The sequence below is a fragment of the Haemaphysalis longicornis genome, unplaced genomic scaffold (assembly GCF_048455015.1).
Source record: "Haemaphysalis longicornis isolate Haplotype H1 unplaced genomic scaffold, Haemaphysalis longicornis Haplotype H1 scaffold_1, whole genome shotgun sequence".
Lineage (NCBI taxonomy): Eukaryota > Metazoa > Arthropoda > Arachnida > Ixodida > Ixodidae > Haemaphysalis > Haemaphysalis longicornis.
In genome coordinates this window covers 394,454,171-394,470,794 of record NW_027526203.1, presented here as the reverse complement: position 1 = coordinate 394,470,794, position 16,624 = coordinate 394,454,171, and the positions used below count along the sequence as shown (strand labels likewise).

The 16,624-nt window shown below is 44.6% G+C and overlaps 1 protein-coding gene and 1 pseudogene across 2 annotated transcripts in view; both read left to right on the top strand.

Moving 5' to 3' along the window:
• The window catches only part of LOC144155314 (transport and Golgi organization protein 6 homolog), a 44,397-nt gene that overhangs the window by 11,011 nt on the left and 16,762 nt on the right, over positions 1-16,624 (top strand). The window contains exons 6-10 of the mRNA XM_077686663.1: positions 51-181; positions 10,477-10,642; positions 10,807-10,880; positions 11,034-11,143; positions 12,236-12,424. Of these exons, the coding sequence (XP_077542789.1) occupies positions 51-181; positions 10,477-10,642; positions 10,807-10,880; positions 11,034-11,143; positions 12,236-12,424 (670 nt within the window). The remainder of the gene's footprint in view (positions 1-50; positions 182-10,476; positions 10,643-10,806; positions 10,881-11,033; positions 11,144-12,235; positions 12,425-16,624) is intronic.
• On the top strand, positions 1,075-10,469 carry LOC144155315 (uncharacterized; annotated as a pseudogene). Its single transcript, XR_013319551.1, has 6 exons — positions 1,075-2,333; positions 5,100-5,332; positions 5,406-7,156; positions 7,219-7,407; positions 7,477-7,585; positions 9,100-10,469. The product of XR_013319551.1 is annotated as an uncharacterized LOC144155315 (transcript).

The window sequence follows — 16,624 nt, the reverse complement described above, 5'->3', positions numbered from 1 at the left end:
TTCTGTGAGCTTATGAAGGTTAGATATCAATTATTCCCATATTTTTTCAGTGGACAGCTCGGGTGGGTTGGTATCTGAGGAGGACTGGCAGAAATGTGAAACATTTGCTAAGATTGTTGCCAGGATACCTAGCACCAAGAGTGTAACTGCAGAAAACTATTACCAAGGGATTGCACCTCAGGTGAGTTCACTGCTAATGGAAATTCGAGGCAACACTTCGTGGATGCCTTTTTTCAAGGGGCCCTTCATCAAAGGGCAATAAGTGGCACTTAGGAGCAGTACAGTGTAAAAGATACAAGAGGTTGATCTATTTTGCTGTGCTTAGTGAGTTGTTTGCTTTTTCACTTGTTGGATGGGGTAGATCATGGGCAAACTGCCAACCCCTGCAGTATTTGAGTGGGCGATACATGCGGCCAGGTCCTCGTTCACTTACCACACAGATCTGTGTGGCTAGTGAATGAGGACCTGGCCGCATGTATCGATGTGCATGCAATGAAAGCACAGAGGACTGGTCATGTGCTGCCATGAAAAGGGATAAGGTTGCGTCACTGAGTAGCAGCTGATTAAAGCATGTTATTTTAGCTCACCCTGCTAATTCTGATAGCTGTAAAACGATGTTAGTTAATGTGTGGTAATCAAAACTCATAATTAATTACTGCTTATTAGCATAATTTGTTGAATTACTAATACCTAACATTTATTTATTATCATCCTAAACTCTACTGTGAGTAGTCATATGACAATCCTGGTTCAACCATAATTCTTTGAAGATTTTCAGAGAAAGTTCTGCGGCATCTTTTTTTTGGAGGGGGGGGAGGTTACAAGCAAGTTTGAAGTTTAGGAACTTCATGAGTTTACACCATGACAATCAAATAAGAGCAATGCTATACGCACGACGTCGTGCGCTCTGGCCGGAAATGGCTCTACACACGACTCCGATTGCTAGCGCCATCTACCGAGCCGACTCCTTACTAAACTGCATACAGTCAACGACATGGTTGCCAGATAACGCAAACCGTATTTTTTTTTTTTTTAAGCAACAAAACCACGTGACTACGAAGACTCCGTTATGTCCGACGTTGGGTGTGTTTGGGGTTTTCTTTTTGTTTGTTTTTGTTTCCGCCGTTTCGGGCAGTTTAAAACGGCGGTCGACGGTATGGCTGCGTTCGCGCGGCTGGCCTGCGCGCTGGGAAGCTGACTCTTACTACATGCTTCTCCGCGCTTTTGCTCGCCCGCAGGTGTATGCGCTCACATACGGTATCGGTTATGTTTCTCACACCCATCCTCATCCTGTTCCGAGCTAAGCGCTCCGATCGGTGCTTCACGTGCGCGCACGCGAATGGACGCTCCCACATGTGGTGATTGTTTACGTTCTGGAAAGCAAATTCTCACAATAAAAGGAAGACGAAAATATTTGTTGCTCTTGTGGGGTCCTTCCTTCCGTAGATAGCGCAAACCGTATTTTTTTTAGAAGGCGCGCGGGAGAGAGCGACAAAACCACGCGACTACGAAGACTCTGTTATGTATGACGTTGGGTGGGTTTGTTTTTTTGTTTTTTTTGTTTGTTTCCGCCGTTTCGGGCATTTACAATGGCGGTCGACGGTATGGCTGCGTTCGCGCGGCTGGCCTGCGCGCTGGGAAGCTGACACTTACTTCATGTGGAAGTAGTGAACCGTAGCTATTCTTGCTTCTCCGTGCTCTTGCTCGCACGCAGGTGTACGCGCTCACATATGGTATCGGTTATGTTTCTGCCACCCATCCTCACCCTGTTCCGAGCTAAGCGCTCCGATCGGTGCTTCACGTGCGCACACGCGAATGGACGCTCTCACATGTGGTGATTGTTTACGTTTTGGAAAGCAAACTCTCACAATAAAAGGAAGACAAAAATATTTGTTGCTCGTGTGGGGTCCTTCCTTCCGTACTGAAGCGCAGAACGCGCGCTTTCTTGGGCATTATACCATTCCAAACTTCCCCTTTCTGCTTTGCCGGATTCTGCGTGTAGTGCGACTCAACGACGCAGCTGGGTCAGACATGCCGCGGCGGCTGTAGCTGGTCTCACGCGTACGTACGTCCCATCACCAGCACTGTGTCGATTCAGTTAGGTGCGAAGTTTGGAAGCTACGCGCAGTTTGATCAAGCGTTTAGGGAGTTTCAAGTGGTGAATAATTCCCTTTTCGTCACGAAGGCAAACAAAACTGTTGGAGTTGTCAACGCACGACTCTCCGCCGACTTGACCAAGCTTGATGGCAAACTTGGTACGCAAATGTGGTTTATGTGTGCAAGCACGGTGGTCACCTGAGGTCTACGGGCAAGGGAATTCGTCCACAGCAGAGGTAAGCAACCGACTTGACGCATGTGGTCTCGTTCTTGAATGTTCGGTTACACTTGATTGCTTGCGCTAGTTGAAGAGCGCAACACGCGCGCACGCACAGTGCAAAGCACAAGATCAGCTTGTCGTAACCAAATCTTGTATTCAACGCCAACCGTCCCAGAGAGTGCGCTCGACCATCTTTGATTACACTTAAAAAATCCCTCTCAATGATTAACCATTTTTTTTAGAAAAAAATACTTTTTCTTTCACAGCAATTTGAACGTCCTGGCTATAGCTGTGGCGATATATAACCTATAGATTGCGATGAAAAATTCGCAAAAATACCATATTGTACGGAACGTGCTAAGACGCTTCCAGAGGGTAGAAAAAAAAAGCGCTTACTTTCTATAACGCATTCACGCCTGGTAGTGTGTCTCAACATGTGCTTTGCGGGGAAGCAATGCGGCGTTTTTGTATTATAGTTAGACATTTTTTTTTTTTACAGCTGGTACAACTTCTTCAGAGACAATGCGGCTGTATAGTTCGTTTATATTGTTGACGGTAAATTCGCAAAAAAAAACAAAAAAAAAAAACACGGTAGTCGTAAAGCTAGCAGTTTTGGAGCACTAAACACTAACTAATTTGGAAACATTGCAATGTTGCTCCTGTTCAGGCGCTTATCGCTCTGCGTGGCGGTGTATGTAAAATACAGACTTAGGCTCATTTGAAAGAGTGTATAAATTGCATATATTTCTGAAAGTTTAATCTCAGTGCTTTTTGTTTTGGGCGAGAAAATAATTTTTATATTGAGCGGCCACCACGAATCTCACTCGGCGGCCGTAGGTTCGCTTCACTGCATGATCCCCTTGAGGCAGCGAGATGCGGTGGCCGCGCGCGTTTTGAGTTATCACGTGTCTTAGCCGACAATACCCTTACAAACAAACGAAACATGGGGTGTCTCGAACTGCGTGGCCGCCGCACCTCTGGCCTGCCGCGGGGACATTGTCGGTGCAGTGAAGCGAACCTACGGCTCGCTGACTGAGACCGTGGTGGCCGCTCAATATAAAAATGATTTTCTCACCCAAAACAAAAAGGACTGAGATCAAACTTTCAGAAATATATGCACTTACAACACTCTTTCAAATGAGCCTAAGACTGTATTTTACATTGACCGCCACGCAGAGCGATAAGCACCTGAACATGAGCAATATTGCAATTTGTTTCCAAAGTTAGTGTTTAGTGCTCCGAAACTGCTGGCTTTACGACTACCGTGTTTTTTTTTTTTTTTTTTTTTGCGCACTTACCGTCAACAATATAAACGAACTATTCTGCCGCATTTTCTCTGAAAAAGTTGTACCAGCTGTAAAAAATGTCTAACATATATGGTCCAAAAACGCCGCATTGATTCTTCGCAAAGCACATATTGAGACGTAGCCGTGAATGCGTTATAGACGGAAGCGCGTTTTTTTTTTTCTAACCTCTGGAGACGTTTTAGCACCTTCCGTACAATATTGTTTTTTGCGAATTTTTTATCGCAATCTGTAGGTTTTCGCCACAGCAGCTGCACATTCAAATTGCTGTGAAAGAAAAAGTATATATTTTTTCTGAGAAAATTAGCTAAAACGACGAATTTTGTAGTGAAGTCACTGACCATAAGTTTTTGTAGTGTAATCGGAGATGGTCGAGCTCACTGTCGGGGGCGTTTGGCATAGAATGACCCTATAGTTTCTGTTTGATTTCGTAACTAAAAGTTTCGTTCCTGTAGCTCCAGAACGAAAAAAAAAAAAAAAATGGTTCAATACGGTACGGTACGTGACAGCGCTCAAGAAAAATGGTGAATTTGAAAATTAGGGCAAAGATCAGTTTTTTATAAACCGCTATTTATAATTTTTTTTATAAAAGGCCATTAAATTAGAATAATGGCGCACAAGAAATCCGAAGGCACCTAAACGCTTCTTGTTGTATACTTCTTGTTGGCGCAGCTGCAAGTGACGCTTCAAGTCAAAGGAATTTAAGAATAGACAATATTAACTTTATAAATTCTTACACATTTAAAAAGCTCGGGAGTTGCAAGCAGGGAGGGGGGGGCTTCAATAAGACTTCGCCCACCCTAATCGAGAACCCTTCGCACACCTATAAACGTAGATAAAAAGTATCTGAGAGCGATTTGTTTTGGGTCAAACTAGCTTGGGATGAGGTGTACGTACAATTATTAAGAAAAAAAAAAGAATTGCGTGCTGCACGCATATGCTCAGTTCTTAAGTGTGCTGCCTTGTTCTGGGACTCAAACAGTAAAATTCGTATCGATAAATTGTGCGCTTTGTTACTAACTCGCATAGTAAGGTTCTTGACATTGCAGTTTTAAAATGCTCTGTCTCAAAGGGCACTTTAAAGCTCCGGCCCACCTTTTCTAGGTGTTTATTCTTACAAAAGATTGTACGGGAGGAGGTCGCATGGAAGGAGTTCATCCAAAATAAATTTGGCCAAGGTGAAATTTGGGTGCAGTTAGCCTTTAAAGACAATCATGCACAGAGCAACGCACTGGCACTCATATTACAGGACTTTCTTCTGGGAAGTATCCGGGGATCCTCATGTGTCGAGAATGGTGGGGAAAAAGCGATTCATTGCCCAAGCCGAAAAATTCTCACAGTGAGAGATAGCCATTGCAGACATTCTGCCAATTTTTTCAGTGCAACTACCCGCTGTAGCTCTGCCGTGCTTGTATCTGTGCCCATCACAAAGCTGGTTACAGTGGGGTTGTTTTGACTTACTGTTGTCCTTTGTTCAGGACAATGAAAAAAGACTGCCCTGCAAAACTTGTCTTAGCAGCACGGTGAGCCACCCAAGAACTGGAGATTACGAAGATCCACATGCAGCACAACCACGAAGTCAGCAGTGAAACTTTCAAGTCGTACCCTGAGTGCCGTCAGCTGTGTGATGACGAGGTCAGCTTCGTGAAACCATTGTTGGAGCTAAAAGTGCGCCCCAGCATGATTGTGGCGAAGCTGAAAGAACAAACTGGTAAGGGGCAGCATGTTTTACTTGTAGGAATAACTTGTGTTCTGATTTCTAATGTTCAGTTCTGTGTGTGCAGGAAAAGCAGTGATTGCAAAGGACTTGCATAACCTGAAAAGGTCAACATATGGACAGGATGAAGCAGCCCTATTGCAAGACCAACTTAAGCACTGCAAGACTGCATATGGTGCCAAGACTCTCATCGTCACTGATGAGAGCAAAGAGCTACAGGTACTGTTCATCCAAACACCACACATGCAGCGTGCATTTAGAGCATTTCCAGAAGTCCTCCTTTTGGATGCAACGTATCGCACGAATAAGCTCAAAATGCCACTGTTCGTGTTTGTTGTTCACGATGGATCGGGCATCAGCCATGCTGTGGCATATGCATTTGTCGCTTGTGAACAGCAGCACGTTGTGACACGCCTTTTGGAGGTGTTTGTAAGAGAGAACCCTGCAGCGCTGGATACAAAGGTAGTAGTGGTCGACAAGGACTTTGCAGAGATCGCTGCTATTAAAACAGCATTTTCCAGCTCGCCAGCAGTTCAGCTGTGCAAATTTCATGCTGTGAAGGCATTCCGAAGCGCAGCAGGACAGGTCGCCAAGTCAGCAGATGAGCGAGAACACCTGTTGCACTGTTTCAGCAAAATGCTGCATGCATCTACGCCGAGGAAGTATGAAGAGGCCAAGGCGGAATTGGAACAAATCGGAAATGCTGAAGCGAATAAGTACTTCACAAAGAACTGGGGCAGCATTCCAGAAATGTGGGTCCGACATTTGTGCAACCGAGAGTTTAACGGCGGAAACAACACCACGAACCGTGTTGAGTCAATCAATGGAAAAATCAAGAACATCCTTTCATCGTCGTCAAAGCTTCATGAAGCCCTGAGTGAAATATTGAAGATGTCATGCAGCATGCATCAAGAGGCAAGCCACAAAGCCTTTCTTCTAAAGTCTTGTGAATTTTATTCACAGCAAGCATCTGAAGATCTAGAAAATCATTGTGCGCAGCTGCTTACACTGTATGCCTGCACATTAGTAAGTGAGGAGCTGAGAAAAATTCGTGATGATCCCCCAGAGGTGCGTGTTATATCTCCAGAAACCTGTCACGTTGCATCCAGCTGTACAGATACATGGCATGAACTGTCGCTGGAGGACCAGTCATGCAGCTGCACAACATACTCGAGCATGAAACTGCTTTGCCACCATTTCCTCACTGTATGCGTGAAGGTTGGCAAGCAACCAGTTCTGGAAAAGGCTGTGGCAAGGCGGTGGTTTAAGGCATACCAGATACAGTTCTTGAGCACCAGCAACGAAGACTATATTGAAGCCGGTTGTTCTCAAAACCCAGAGATATCTTCAATGCCAGGACCCTCTTTCGAGAGGATGAATCGAAACCAGAGGTACAATTATGCTATGAGGACTCTGAAGGCTGTTGCAGATACCTTGGCAGACTGCAAGGCAGATGTGTTTGGAGCACGCCTCGCCGTTTTGGAGTCTCTGAATGCCTCATGGTTGAAAAGAAAGGACGTGTCACAGCGTGACAGCGTGACCGAAGATGCGCCTGCTGTTGAAAGTGCTGAAGTGCAAGACCACCAAAATCTGTTCAGTGAGCACACTGACACTGTGGATTCTCAAGACTGTGAGCAGCTGAGCAGCACCAGCCAACAGCCCAGCACCTCTTCAAGCTTCGATATCAGGCTCCCGAGGTCAAGACACGACGGCGTCCCCCCAAAAGGATTCTACAAAGGCGCCAAAAGCGGCCACGGGAACTAGATGAGGGTAATCCTGTGCCGTTCAAGAATCTACCTGAGAAAGCCCAAGCAAGCCGTAAGATGCAGACGAGTCATGATATTGGGCCTGTTCCAATTCAATGTTTTTTTCTCTTTCAGTGCTACTTTGCGGAGTAGTTGAGAAAAGCCTTTGTGAGCGCGTGCTGGGTGGAGAATGCCTCATTGAAGAGAGCGACGTGGAAGTTCGCCCAGAGCTCCTGCCAAGTGCTCTGCTGGACTGCAGGGTGTGTCTGTTGAAGTTAAAGAAGTACTTCACAGGTGATGCGTGGATGCTGTTCACTTCCTCAGGTATGCAGAGTCATTACTTTTTCAAATCGGGGAATTGTGGGTTGCTTAAGTTTTACTTTTTCACTAAAGTTGCTACAAAGAAGACCACGAAACTGTGGATGTGCGGGCTATGCAAAAAACCGGATGATGGAGAACTGAAGATGGTGTGCTGTGACCATAGCCTGGAATGGTTCCACTGGTAAGGGAATGCTTGTAACTTGAATGGATTTATCTGTGACCTACCCAGTGCTTTGTACGCAGTCCCCAAGTGATGTTTTACTAGTACTTTGCTTTCATTTTTCAAATGAAAAGAGCATGAGTAGCATGTGCGCATCATATTTATTTGCCTCAATGTAATAAGTCACATATCTGAATTGGCATAATGAGCTAATTGCCGTGGTATGCTTAAAAGGACCATGAGAACAGAAATGAAGTTTCAGTTTATAAAAGAATTCAAGTTTGGTGGTGGTGGTTGTGGTTTCCGAAAGAGGAAAAGGAAAGGTTTATTCAACGTTCCTTCGTCTCAATAGAAATGCTGTAAAGTTTAATACAAACATTCTTCAACTACGCTAAATGATGAAATGAAGCCGTGGCAACCCGTTTTTCCGCTGTCTCGCCAAGCCGCTGGGACCTAAAAGGAACTTGTTTGTGTGATTGCCAGCTTCCAACAAAAGCCACTGCCAAGATACGTGACTGCGCAAATGTAGTGATGCCTCTAGTTCGGTTTGATTGTGCAACTTGTATGCTAAGATGACTTTAATAACACACCGTGTTTTTAGTTCCCATCTTTGTGTGCTCTTCCCTTGTCTAAGTTTTAATACAGCGTGGTTTAAGAACATGTATATCCAGCTAGCCCCCGTTTTAGCCTTGTTGTGCTTTTAGTACTTCCCTTAGTATGTCGACGTTATTACTGATGTGGAGAATGAAAGTTAAAGGTTTTTCAATTATGCTCACCCATATTTTTATCTTGCCATATTTCTGGAACAGAATGGAGCTACCAATCTGCCAGAAGGAAGTTATTTCATATCAGACAGCGTTCCGTGTTTCATTCAAGATGTTGTAAACTACTTTGCTGTTCTACCGTACAGTGCTTAGATAACTGTGCTCCTGAGTTGGTTCACTCAAGTTCAGGCTGTGCCGAAGTGGCCGTAGTTTCTGATGAAGGGAAAAAACTGGATATTTGGGCAAAATCTCAACATACGAAATCAATCCAGAGCCCTCTACTATGGTGTGCATCATAGCCTAGATGTAGCTTTGGCACATAAAACACCTGTAAATTAAATTTCGAAATGGCTGCTGAAGTAGCAATCTGTCGATCCATTCCAGTTTATGTGAGACAGATAAAGGTAATGTCCTTAATTTGGATTAACACGAATGAATGAGGGAGAGAGAGAGAGTAAACGTGTTTATTGCGAAAAGCAATGGGGAGGAGTCGCCAGCTCCAAGACCCCTTGAGCTTTCTCAGCCTCAACAGCACTCTAGCTGCTAATATTTTATGGCATCAGTGGGAAATTATGGTCACCGGGAGTAATTTAACAGTCTTTGCAGAGTGCTAAGCAAAAGCTTAATTGTAAAAAGTCTGACTGCACAGTAAGGCACTGGTACCCTAAGCATACAAGAAAAATCTACCCACAGCTAGCTGTTATTTTCTCGTCTGTTTGCCTGAAATACAACTTTATGTCTGTGCACTGTTTGCTTTTATACATTTTGCAGATCTTGTGCTGGAGTCAACAGAGATAACCTGAAAAAGCTGTGGTACTGTGTCAGATGTATTCGAGACTCTTAAGAAACCCGCCTTCGGTAGCAGTGAGAATCTCAAAAAGCAAAAAGCTGTGGAACTGTGTCCAGTGCATTGGATGCCCTTGTAGCCTCTCCTCTCTATTTTTATTGCAATAAATACGGTGTGCCCATGAAACCCTTCAAACCAGATATCATTGCGCCATATTTCTTTCCTAGAATTCTTCCACACTATTTTCCCCTCCATCAAAAGGCAAACACTGCCAACAAATTCTTCCACACTAATTTTCCCTTCCATCAAAAGGCAAACCAAAGCTAACAAGCCCTATCATTTTCCAATTGATTCAGTCATTTCGATTGCTCTAAAGTTACTAGATTTCTGAAATTAAAAACCATGACTAAAATAATATAGCAGCCACATCAACAAAGGTAAGCTTAGTGCAATGATTAATATATCGCAAAATATATAGGCACCGTAATTTTCACAGCAACATGCTTGCAAATTACGCCAAATTTTTCGAGGTAAGGGAGAGTATATGTACGTTGCATGCCATTTCTAAAGCTGTCTTTAAAAGGCCCCATATCGTCTGCCCGATTTCTCACGTACTGCAGTACGCGAGCATCTCCCACGAACAATGCGAATAAATATTTCAAAGTTCAAATTTAGGTTGCCTGAAATAAAACCCACCTGGGGATTTTAATTTGAGTGGAAAACTTGCACGTGAGGGGATCTGCTACATCATGATCGTGCCATTTTCTGCAGTGTGGTCACACACATATAACGCCCGTTGTTTCAAACTTCCCGCGTTCTTACAACGCGTAGCACGCAAGCTGCAGCTTAGCCCGGCAGATGGCGCGAGGGAACAAAGTCGTGAGTAGAGCCATTTCCGGTCAGAGCGCACGACGTCGTGCGTATAGCATTGCTCATCAAATAATTCTGCCTAGTGGAAACAGCATGGTGAAAGTCTGTTAGTGTGTGTAACTTTACTGTCCATAGCTTGCTTTCTAATTTATGATGCATGATGGCTTCATTCCACGGGATAAAAATGGGAAGTGATACTCATCATGTTGTTTGTTCAGTCCCACCTGGTGGCAAATCCAGACAGACCTCTGATGGGGGCAGTATTGTAGTGCATGGTCAAGAGGGGGTGGCACACACTGTAGGCTCAGCAGTCCTAGTTCAAAAGATGTGTTAGGGAGGGGGCAATCAGTGTGTTGTGGCATTTTGAGTACAAGTCCTCTGTGGAAAAGGCTTTTAGGGGGCCTGTGTAACATTGAAAGGTTATGAAGGGTATATAAAATAACAAAACATCATCCCTGGGGCCTGACTGGGGCGACTGAAAACTTTTTCAGGTGGTGGAACTTCTTTGTCGCACGCAAGAATCCAGCATGGACAAGGTTGTCTTTCGTGTAGCCTGTGTCATTGTTGGGGCAATGCTCGACGAGCACCCTGAGCAGACATCCCGCCTTGTTTTGAAGAATGTCTTGCAGCCACTTCTCTGCTGCATGCATCAGCAGGGTAAGTTGCCATATTGACATTGGCAGTGGATAAGTTGCAAGTGTCATTAAGATTAGGCCCGAGCCACTCTTTGACCGTCTTAAAAGATAGGTGTGAACTATTTAAATTTTAACTCTAACATTGAGCTTCTCCACTTTTGCTCTTGCACTGCATGCTTGGTCCAGACACGGCCTCGTCTGACAGTGATATCGTTGCATCAGAAGAGGAAATCAACAACTGCATTGAACTGGTTCACAAGGTTAGTTGCAACGGTTGAGAATATATATGCTTTTTTTTTGTGAATGCACATTGCCATGCACATTAGATGAACGCTTATATTTGACTCCCAGACAGCTAGAAAAGCTTTGTTACTATCATTTTGTCAATTTTCTCTTTCCTTTGGTACTTCCAGATTGTTTCCAGCATTGACCCCAGCCATCCAGTTATTGATACATTGGTTCCGGTTTTTCCTGTAATCTTTGAGATCACCGTTTGTACAGAAAATACGGTCTCCTATTTGCGGTGAGTCTGCTCTTCACATTTCTGAATGATTAAAGTAAAAGAGAAATCTTAAAAGGTCTTTTGGTCATACCATTGTATTGGCACCCTTTGCAGCGGCTACTGTCGCGTCTCTAACTCTAAGCTGCTTCGCATTATCGCGCACGGAGCCGCAGGTGTTGCCATTCGTTGTTCAATCCCTGAGAGGAGAGGAGCTTCGGAGAGGAGAGGAGCGTCGGAGAGGAGAGGAGGAATTCCTCGCATACTACTCAGGGTTTCCTCACGGGAAGATGATGATGGTGGTTGAACGCGAAGCTATCTCGTGATGGATTCTTTGGTTGGCCAATCCCTAGGGGCATCCTGCCACAGTCATCATCAGTGGTGCCCCCGGCCAGACATGCAGAGTGGGGGTGTGGACGCCGCACAACGTCGCCCACACAACGGCGGAGGGAACAGGCTCAACCATAAGCTGCTTCGCATCTAAAAGCACTGATGTCAATGAGGCCCATAGCCAACCTTAGGAGCGTCCCACAAGTTTACGTAGCCGTTGGTGCATCACACGTAAACATTAAAAGCACCAAAGCAAACACAACAAAAACAACAGAAGACTGCATAGTCCAATGCGCCGGCCCATTCCAGTAATGAAGGGAGTGCCGAGTGGTGGCGCTACCCATCCAGCTGCCCGGTCCCTATACTGTTACATGTGATTTTCAAAAGGATGTTTTGACTGTTTGTAACAATGAATATGTAGTTCCATATATCAAACATGAGAAATGATTGATTAGAAATGCATGTAAACTATATTGTTTACAACCAACTACATGTCGGATGGATATTTTGAATCCTGGGTGCTTACAACCACAGTGTGCCGCTTCCTTCGGTTTGATGGTGGGCTCCACAGCACGCTAACAAAAAAAATGAAAGCCTGCAATGGGTTCTCAATGCCTCCTTTCTTGTGGCAGTACATCTTTTGTTGTGGATGGGTTCGACTGTATTTTATGCTTTGTCTTTTTTGTTTTTTAGTGCAGAAAATTATTATAGAAATGAATATTAACGTCAGAGCTCGACGCTTTTGCTTGTTTGTGTTGCTCTGCGCTGACAGTGATACTCTTTCAGGCAACTCTGTGAACAAGTCTTGAGCATCGTGTATCATGGGCAGCCAGCAGCAAGTGCAGTGGAGATGTTGCACGGGTGTCTTTTCAAGGGCCAAAGCCTCGGCACCTTTGCCACACTGCGTGATGATGTTATGTTCGTGCTTGGCAACTCTGGTGGTGTTGAAGCGGTGCGTCGACAGTCACCACTAAGGTGAGAGGAACGATTCTGATAGGAGGAGTACCCGCTGGATAGATGAAATAAGGAAATTTAGGTATAGTGAATGTACAGGGTAAGAGTGGGTAGAAGTATGTGAGAGAAATCAAGGAAAAATGTGGGCTCAGGCCACCCATGTCCGTGTGAAATGCTCGCTCTGCTGAAGCATGCATCGAACACTGCAGCCTTGTCAGCCAGCACTGAAGTGGAGAACAGGACTGCCGAAATTCACTCCAAGCTCTCCGTATAGCACACAGTCTTCTTATTTTCATGTGAAAAATTTATGCCCAGATCTCAAAAGACTGCTCACATCCAATACTGCGAAGCACGATGCTAGACTAACACTGCCTGCGAGCACCCATGCAGAATTGCTTCAAACAAGGGGCCTGTGCCCACATTTTTACTTACACGGGCCTGAAGCCCATTGTGCTGGCATTACTGTAAGTGTTCAAGCGGTTGCTTTCAGCACAGAGTTTTGCTGGTTGCGGATTAGTCAGAGTTTTATCTGCTCTCAAGAGTAGTTAGCAAGTGATTGCATAGCAGTTGCACGAATACTTTATGACTGAAGTTTTCTGATGGCACGCTATAGTCGTTTACAAGTTACGAACAGCCATGGAAGTTACTCCTGTATAGACGGTATTCGTTGAAAAGTTTAGCGGTCGATTTCTTCGCTTGGCAACACTGGAAACGGCCACAGACATGGCCGATGCGCCTCGGACACGGCGCAGCCTGTGCCACTGCAGCCGCACATCGAAGAAAAAAAAAAGACACCAGCGTGCGTCATCTGCTCCGTTCCAATCCGATTCTAAACTGTGGATCAAACAGATGTCATTAATCGCACTCACAGTGAACTCGGCGCGATACTTCGTGTTCGGCGAAGAGTTCGTAACGTGAAACACAGACATGTTTCATAGTCGTGCTTAGCTGGACAAGTGCCGCCATCCCGCGGAGCCCGACGTAACGAGTGACGGCGCATGGAGGAGAAGAGGGGTGCCTGATCTGCGGGCCGTGCGCACAACGTTGGCCACAGATATGGCGGCGCACACTTGGTTGCCTGCATGCATTCCACCCAATTGAATACCGAGGATTGCATTACTGCCAATTACTGTATTGTAAGAGCTAAAGGGGCCACGCAGACAAAATACAAGTTTGCTTTATTGTAAAGATTTGGTGTTTTATAGTGCCCCCAGCACTTGTTCGGCAATAAACCATGTTTTATCGGCAATAAACCATGGTTTATTCACTGAGAAAAATAAAAAATTTAAACCATAATTTTGATTCTTCCACTGAATTGTTTGTTTCGTGACATCTGCGATGACGTATCTATAGCAAGTACAGAAGCGAACTTGACTCTTTCATGACCGCGGGAAAATGGACCGATTTTTAGGGGTCCAAGAAAACATTTTTTTCCGCTAAAAAAATTGGTTAGGCACTAATTACAGGAACACAAAATGCAGATTATTTAATGGCCTTTCCAATAACACCACTTTTTAAAATGTTTTCATACATCATAGTTGCGAAAAAAATATCAAAATCAAAATTTTTTTCAAATTGTCGAAGAAAATGATAAAAAAGGAGTTGTGTATAACAAACCACGGGTAGTAGAAAAAAATTGAAATATACGTTTTGTAGGAAAACACTTCAAAGACACGCTTTAGAAAAAATGTTGACTTGCGTGGAACAGTTTTTCAGATATAAAAAAAATGTTAGCACGCCTGGCGCTCGTGCCATGCAGTGAAGCCCAACTTCCATTTCAAAATGTGCAATTCCGGGTGGTTCCCTAGAAGAAATCTGGCGGTTTGACATTATCAGAGGCAGCAATTTGCCCACACGTAACGTAAAAACATCTTGTCAATGGCTGACTTAGTATTTACGGCCAGCACAGTATATGGGACAAGCACGCGGTGCGGAAAAACATGCATGAAGTTGAAAACGGAACTCTGTGGTTGGTGCTTGTTGACGTTCACTGTCAGTTATCTCTTAAAACATAAAGTTACGCTTTATTATCATCTTCTGACTCTGTGTAGTAGCCTTGCGTGCAGGAATGAGGTGCGATGCGCTAGAATCGTGCTGTGCAAACTTTGGCCAAGTAGCTGTTGCGCTATAAACAAGATCAGCACTACGAGCCTCCTCCATTGCAGCGCCACGTAACATTTTTTAAATGAAACAGTACAAAACTTATTGGAGACTCTGTCCAAATAGACAGTTCAACTAAGAAGCAAGACTAGATCCCCGGAAATACCCTCGTATGGAAACGAAACTGGCAGGCGAACAGCTGGCGGTGTGTAAGGCCAGTTTGAAGCTCTCTCCTTGTCGGAACAGATATCTGGCGACTGGGTGTGATCTTTTGACTTGCATCGGAAGTTCTTATCACAGAAATCGGGTTAGGGTTGGGTGAAATCAGGAGTGGCATGCTTTTTTCGAGGATCAGTCGTGGACGCTCAAGGCACCATGGCAGGTAGGCTTGAAGTTAGGTAACTGCGTAGTAGCGCCAAATATGAATTTCATGATGCAAAAACGAAACCGAAACTGTTGTAAACTGCTCACGAATGGTCCTGGGGTAAGTAGAACTACAATACCACTTAGAACAACATGCGCAAACGCAATAAAACTGCCTAAAATCATAAAGTAGCTTTGCAAACACCACTGCTTAACATTTTTCGCTGATTTCAGGGATTATTAAGAGGGCAAACCTGATGATTGAAAATCGTTTGCTGATTCACCATTCATGCCCTGATAACCAAAACCAAATGCTGATGCAGAGTAATTGCGAGTGACACGCATTGTTCATTGGTAGCAGTGACGCGCAATGACCACGCCCCTTCTTCACACCCAGGTGATGCAAACCTGTGTCAAAAATCACATTGTTGTTGCAAAAATGAATACAAAACTGATTTTGAAAGGGCATTTCCTGAGCTAACCCCAAATAGCTTTACTTGTTCCAGCAACACCTGGAACGCTATGAAAACAGGCTCCCAAGGTATCTTTCAAATTGAACAATTTTGAATAGGCGCGGTCACGTAAGAGGGAAGTATGTGGACTAGTGCTGCATCGAACAGCGAAATGCCTTGTTTGCTGTCTGTCCTCCTAGACCATACCGCTCGGGACCGCTGTCAACCTTCACTTTGTTTTTGACTGAATTTATGCCTGGATAATACTTTTTACGGTTGATATATTCGTTTCGTGAAACGTTGGGTATGCCCGAGAAACAGAGCCACAGAAGACAATGCCGTTTATGCCAGTTGGCCAGTGTAAGCTCAATGTGCCGGATGGCTGTGCAGCTATAACCGGCGTAGGGTGCGCAGTGCACACTGGTGCTTATATGTTTACGTCTGTGTTCATAATTCCCATTGCATGTGCATGCCTAGTAGCACGATGCATGATGCGATACCTTAAAAAGGGGATAAGCATAGACAAACACAACAACAATCACGATAGGCATGGACAGGATAAGCAAACAGGATAAGCATAGACAGGATAAGCAAACAGGCAAACAGCAAGCAAACAGGATAAGCATAGACAAACACAACAGCAATCCTTGATTATGGGGTTTAACGCACCGAAACTGCACAGGTTATGAGGCGCGCTGTAGTGGAGGGCTCCGGATTAATTTTGACCACCTGGGGATCTTTAACGTGCGCCGAAATCTCGAACACATGGGCGTTTTTGCTTTTTGCCTCCATCAGAAAAGCGGCCGCAGCGGTCGCGAATCGAACGTGCGTCCTTGGGCTCAGCTGCACAATGCCATAGCCGCTGAGCTACCGCGGCATGCCACAACAGCAACCCTGCGAGTAGTGCTAGTTTTAAGTAAAAGTGGTGGCATCGACGGAACCCAATGACCATAATTTGATGTTACATGATAATCTCCCGTTATCAGAAGTGCATGAAAAGGCTGACCAATAGCAGAGATTTTTTATTTGTTTCATTTAAATGTGGCGGTAATTTTTAAATTGCAACACAAAGGATGGTGGGGATTCATAGTAGGCGCAGAAAAGAGGTCACAAATTTTGCAGCAGTATTCACTTGCATAATGGATGCACTTTTTTGCCCAACAAAATTTACAAATATGCAGGTTGTATTCATTATGTGAGATAAGCATTCGCACATTTTTTCTTTTTTCGCTGTAGTGTCAACTTTGTGCCCGCTTGGACATGGTGGGACCTACTTTTCTAACTTGTGCGAATTCATACCCCTGCA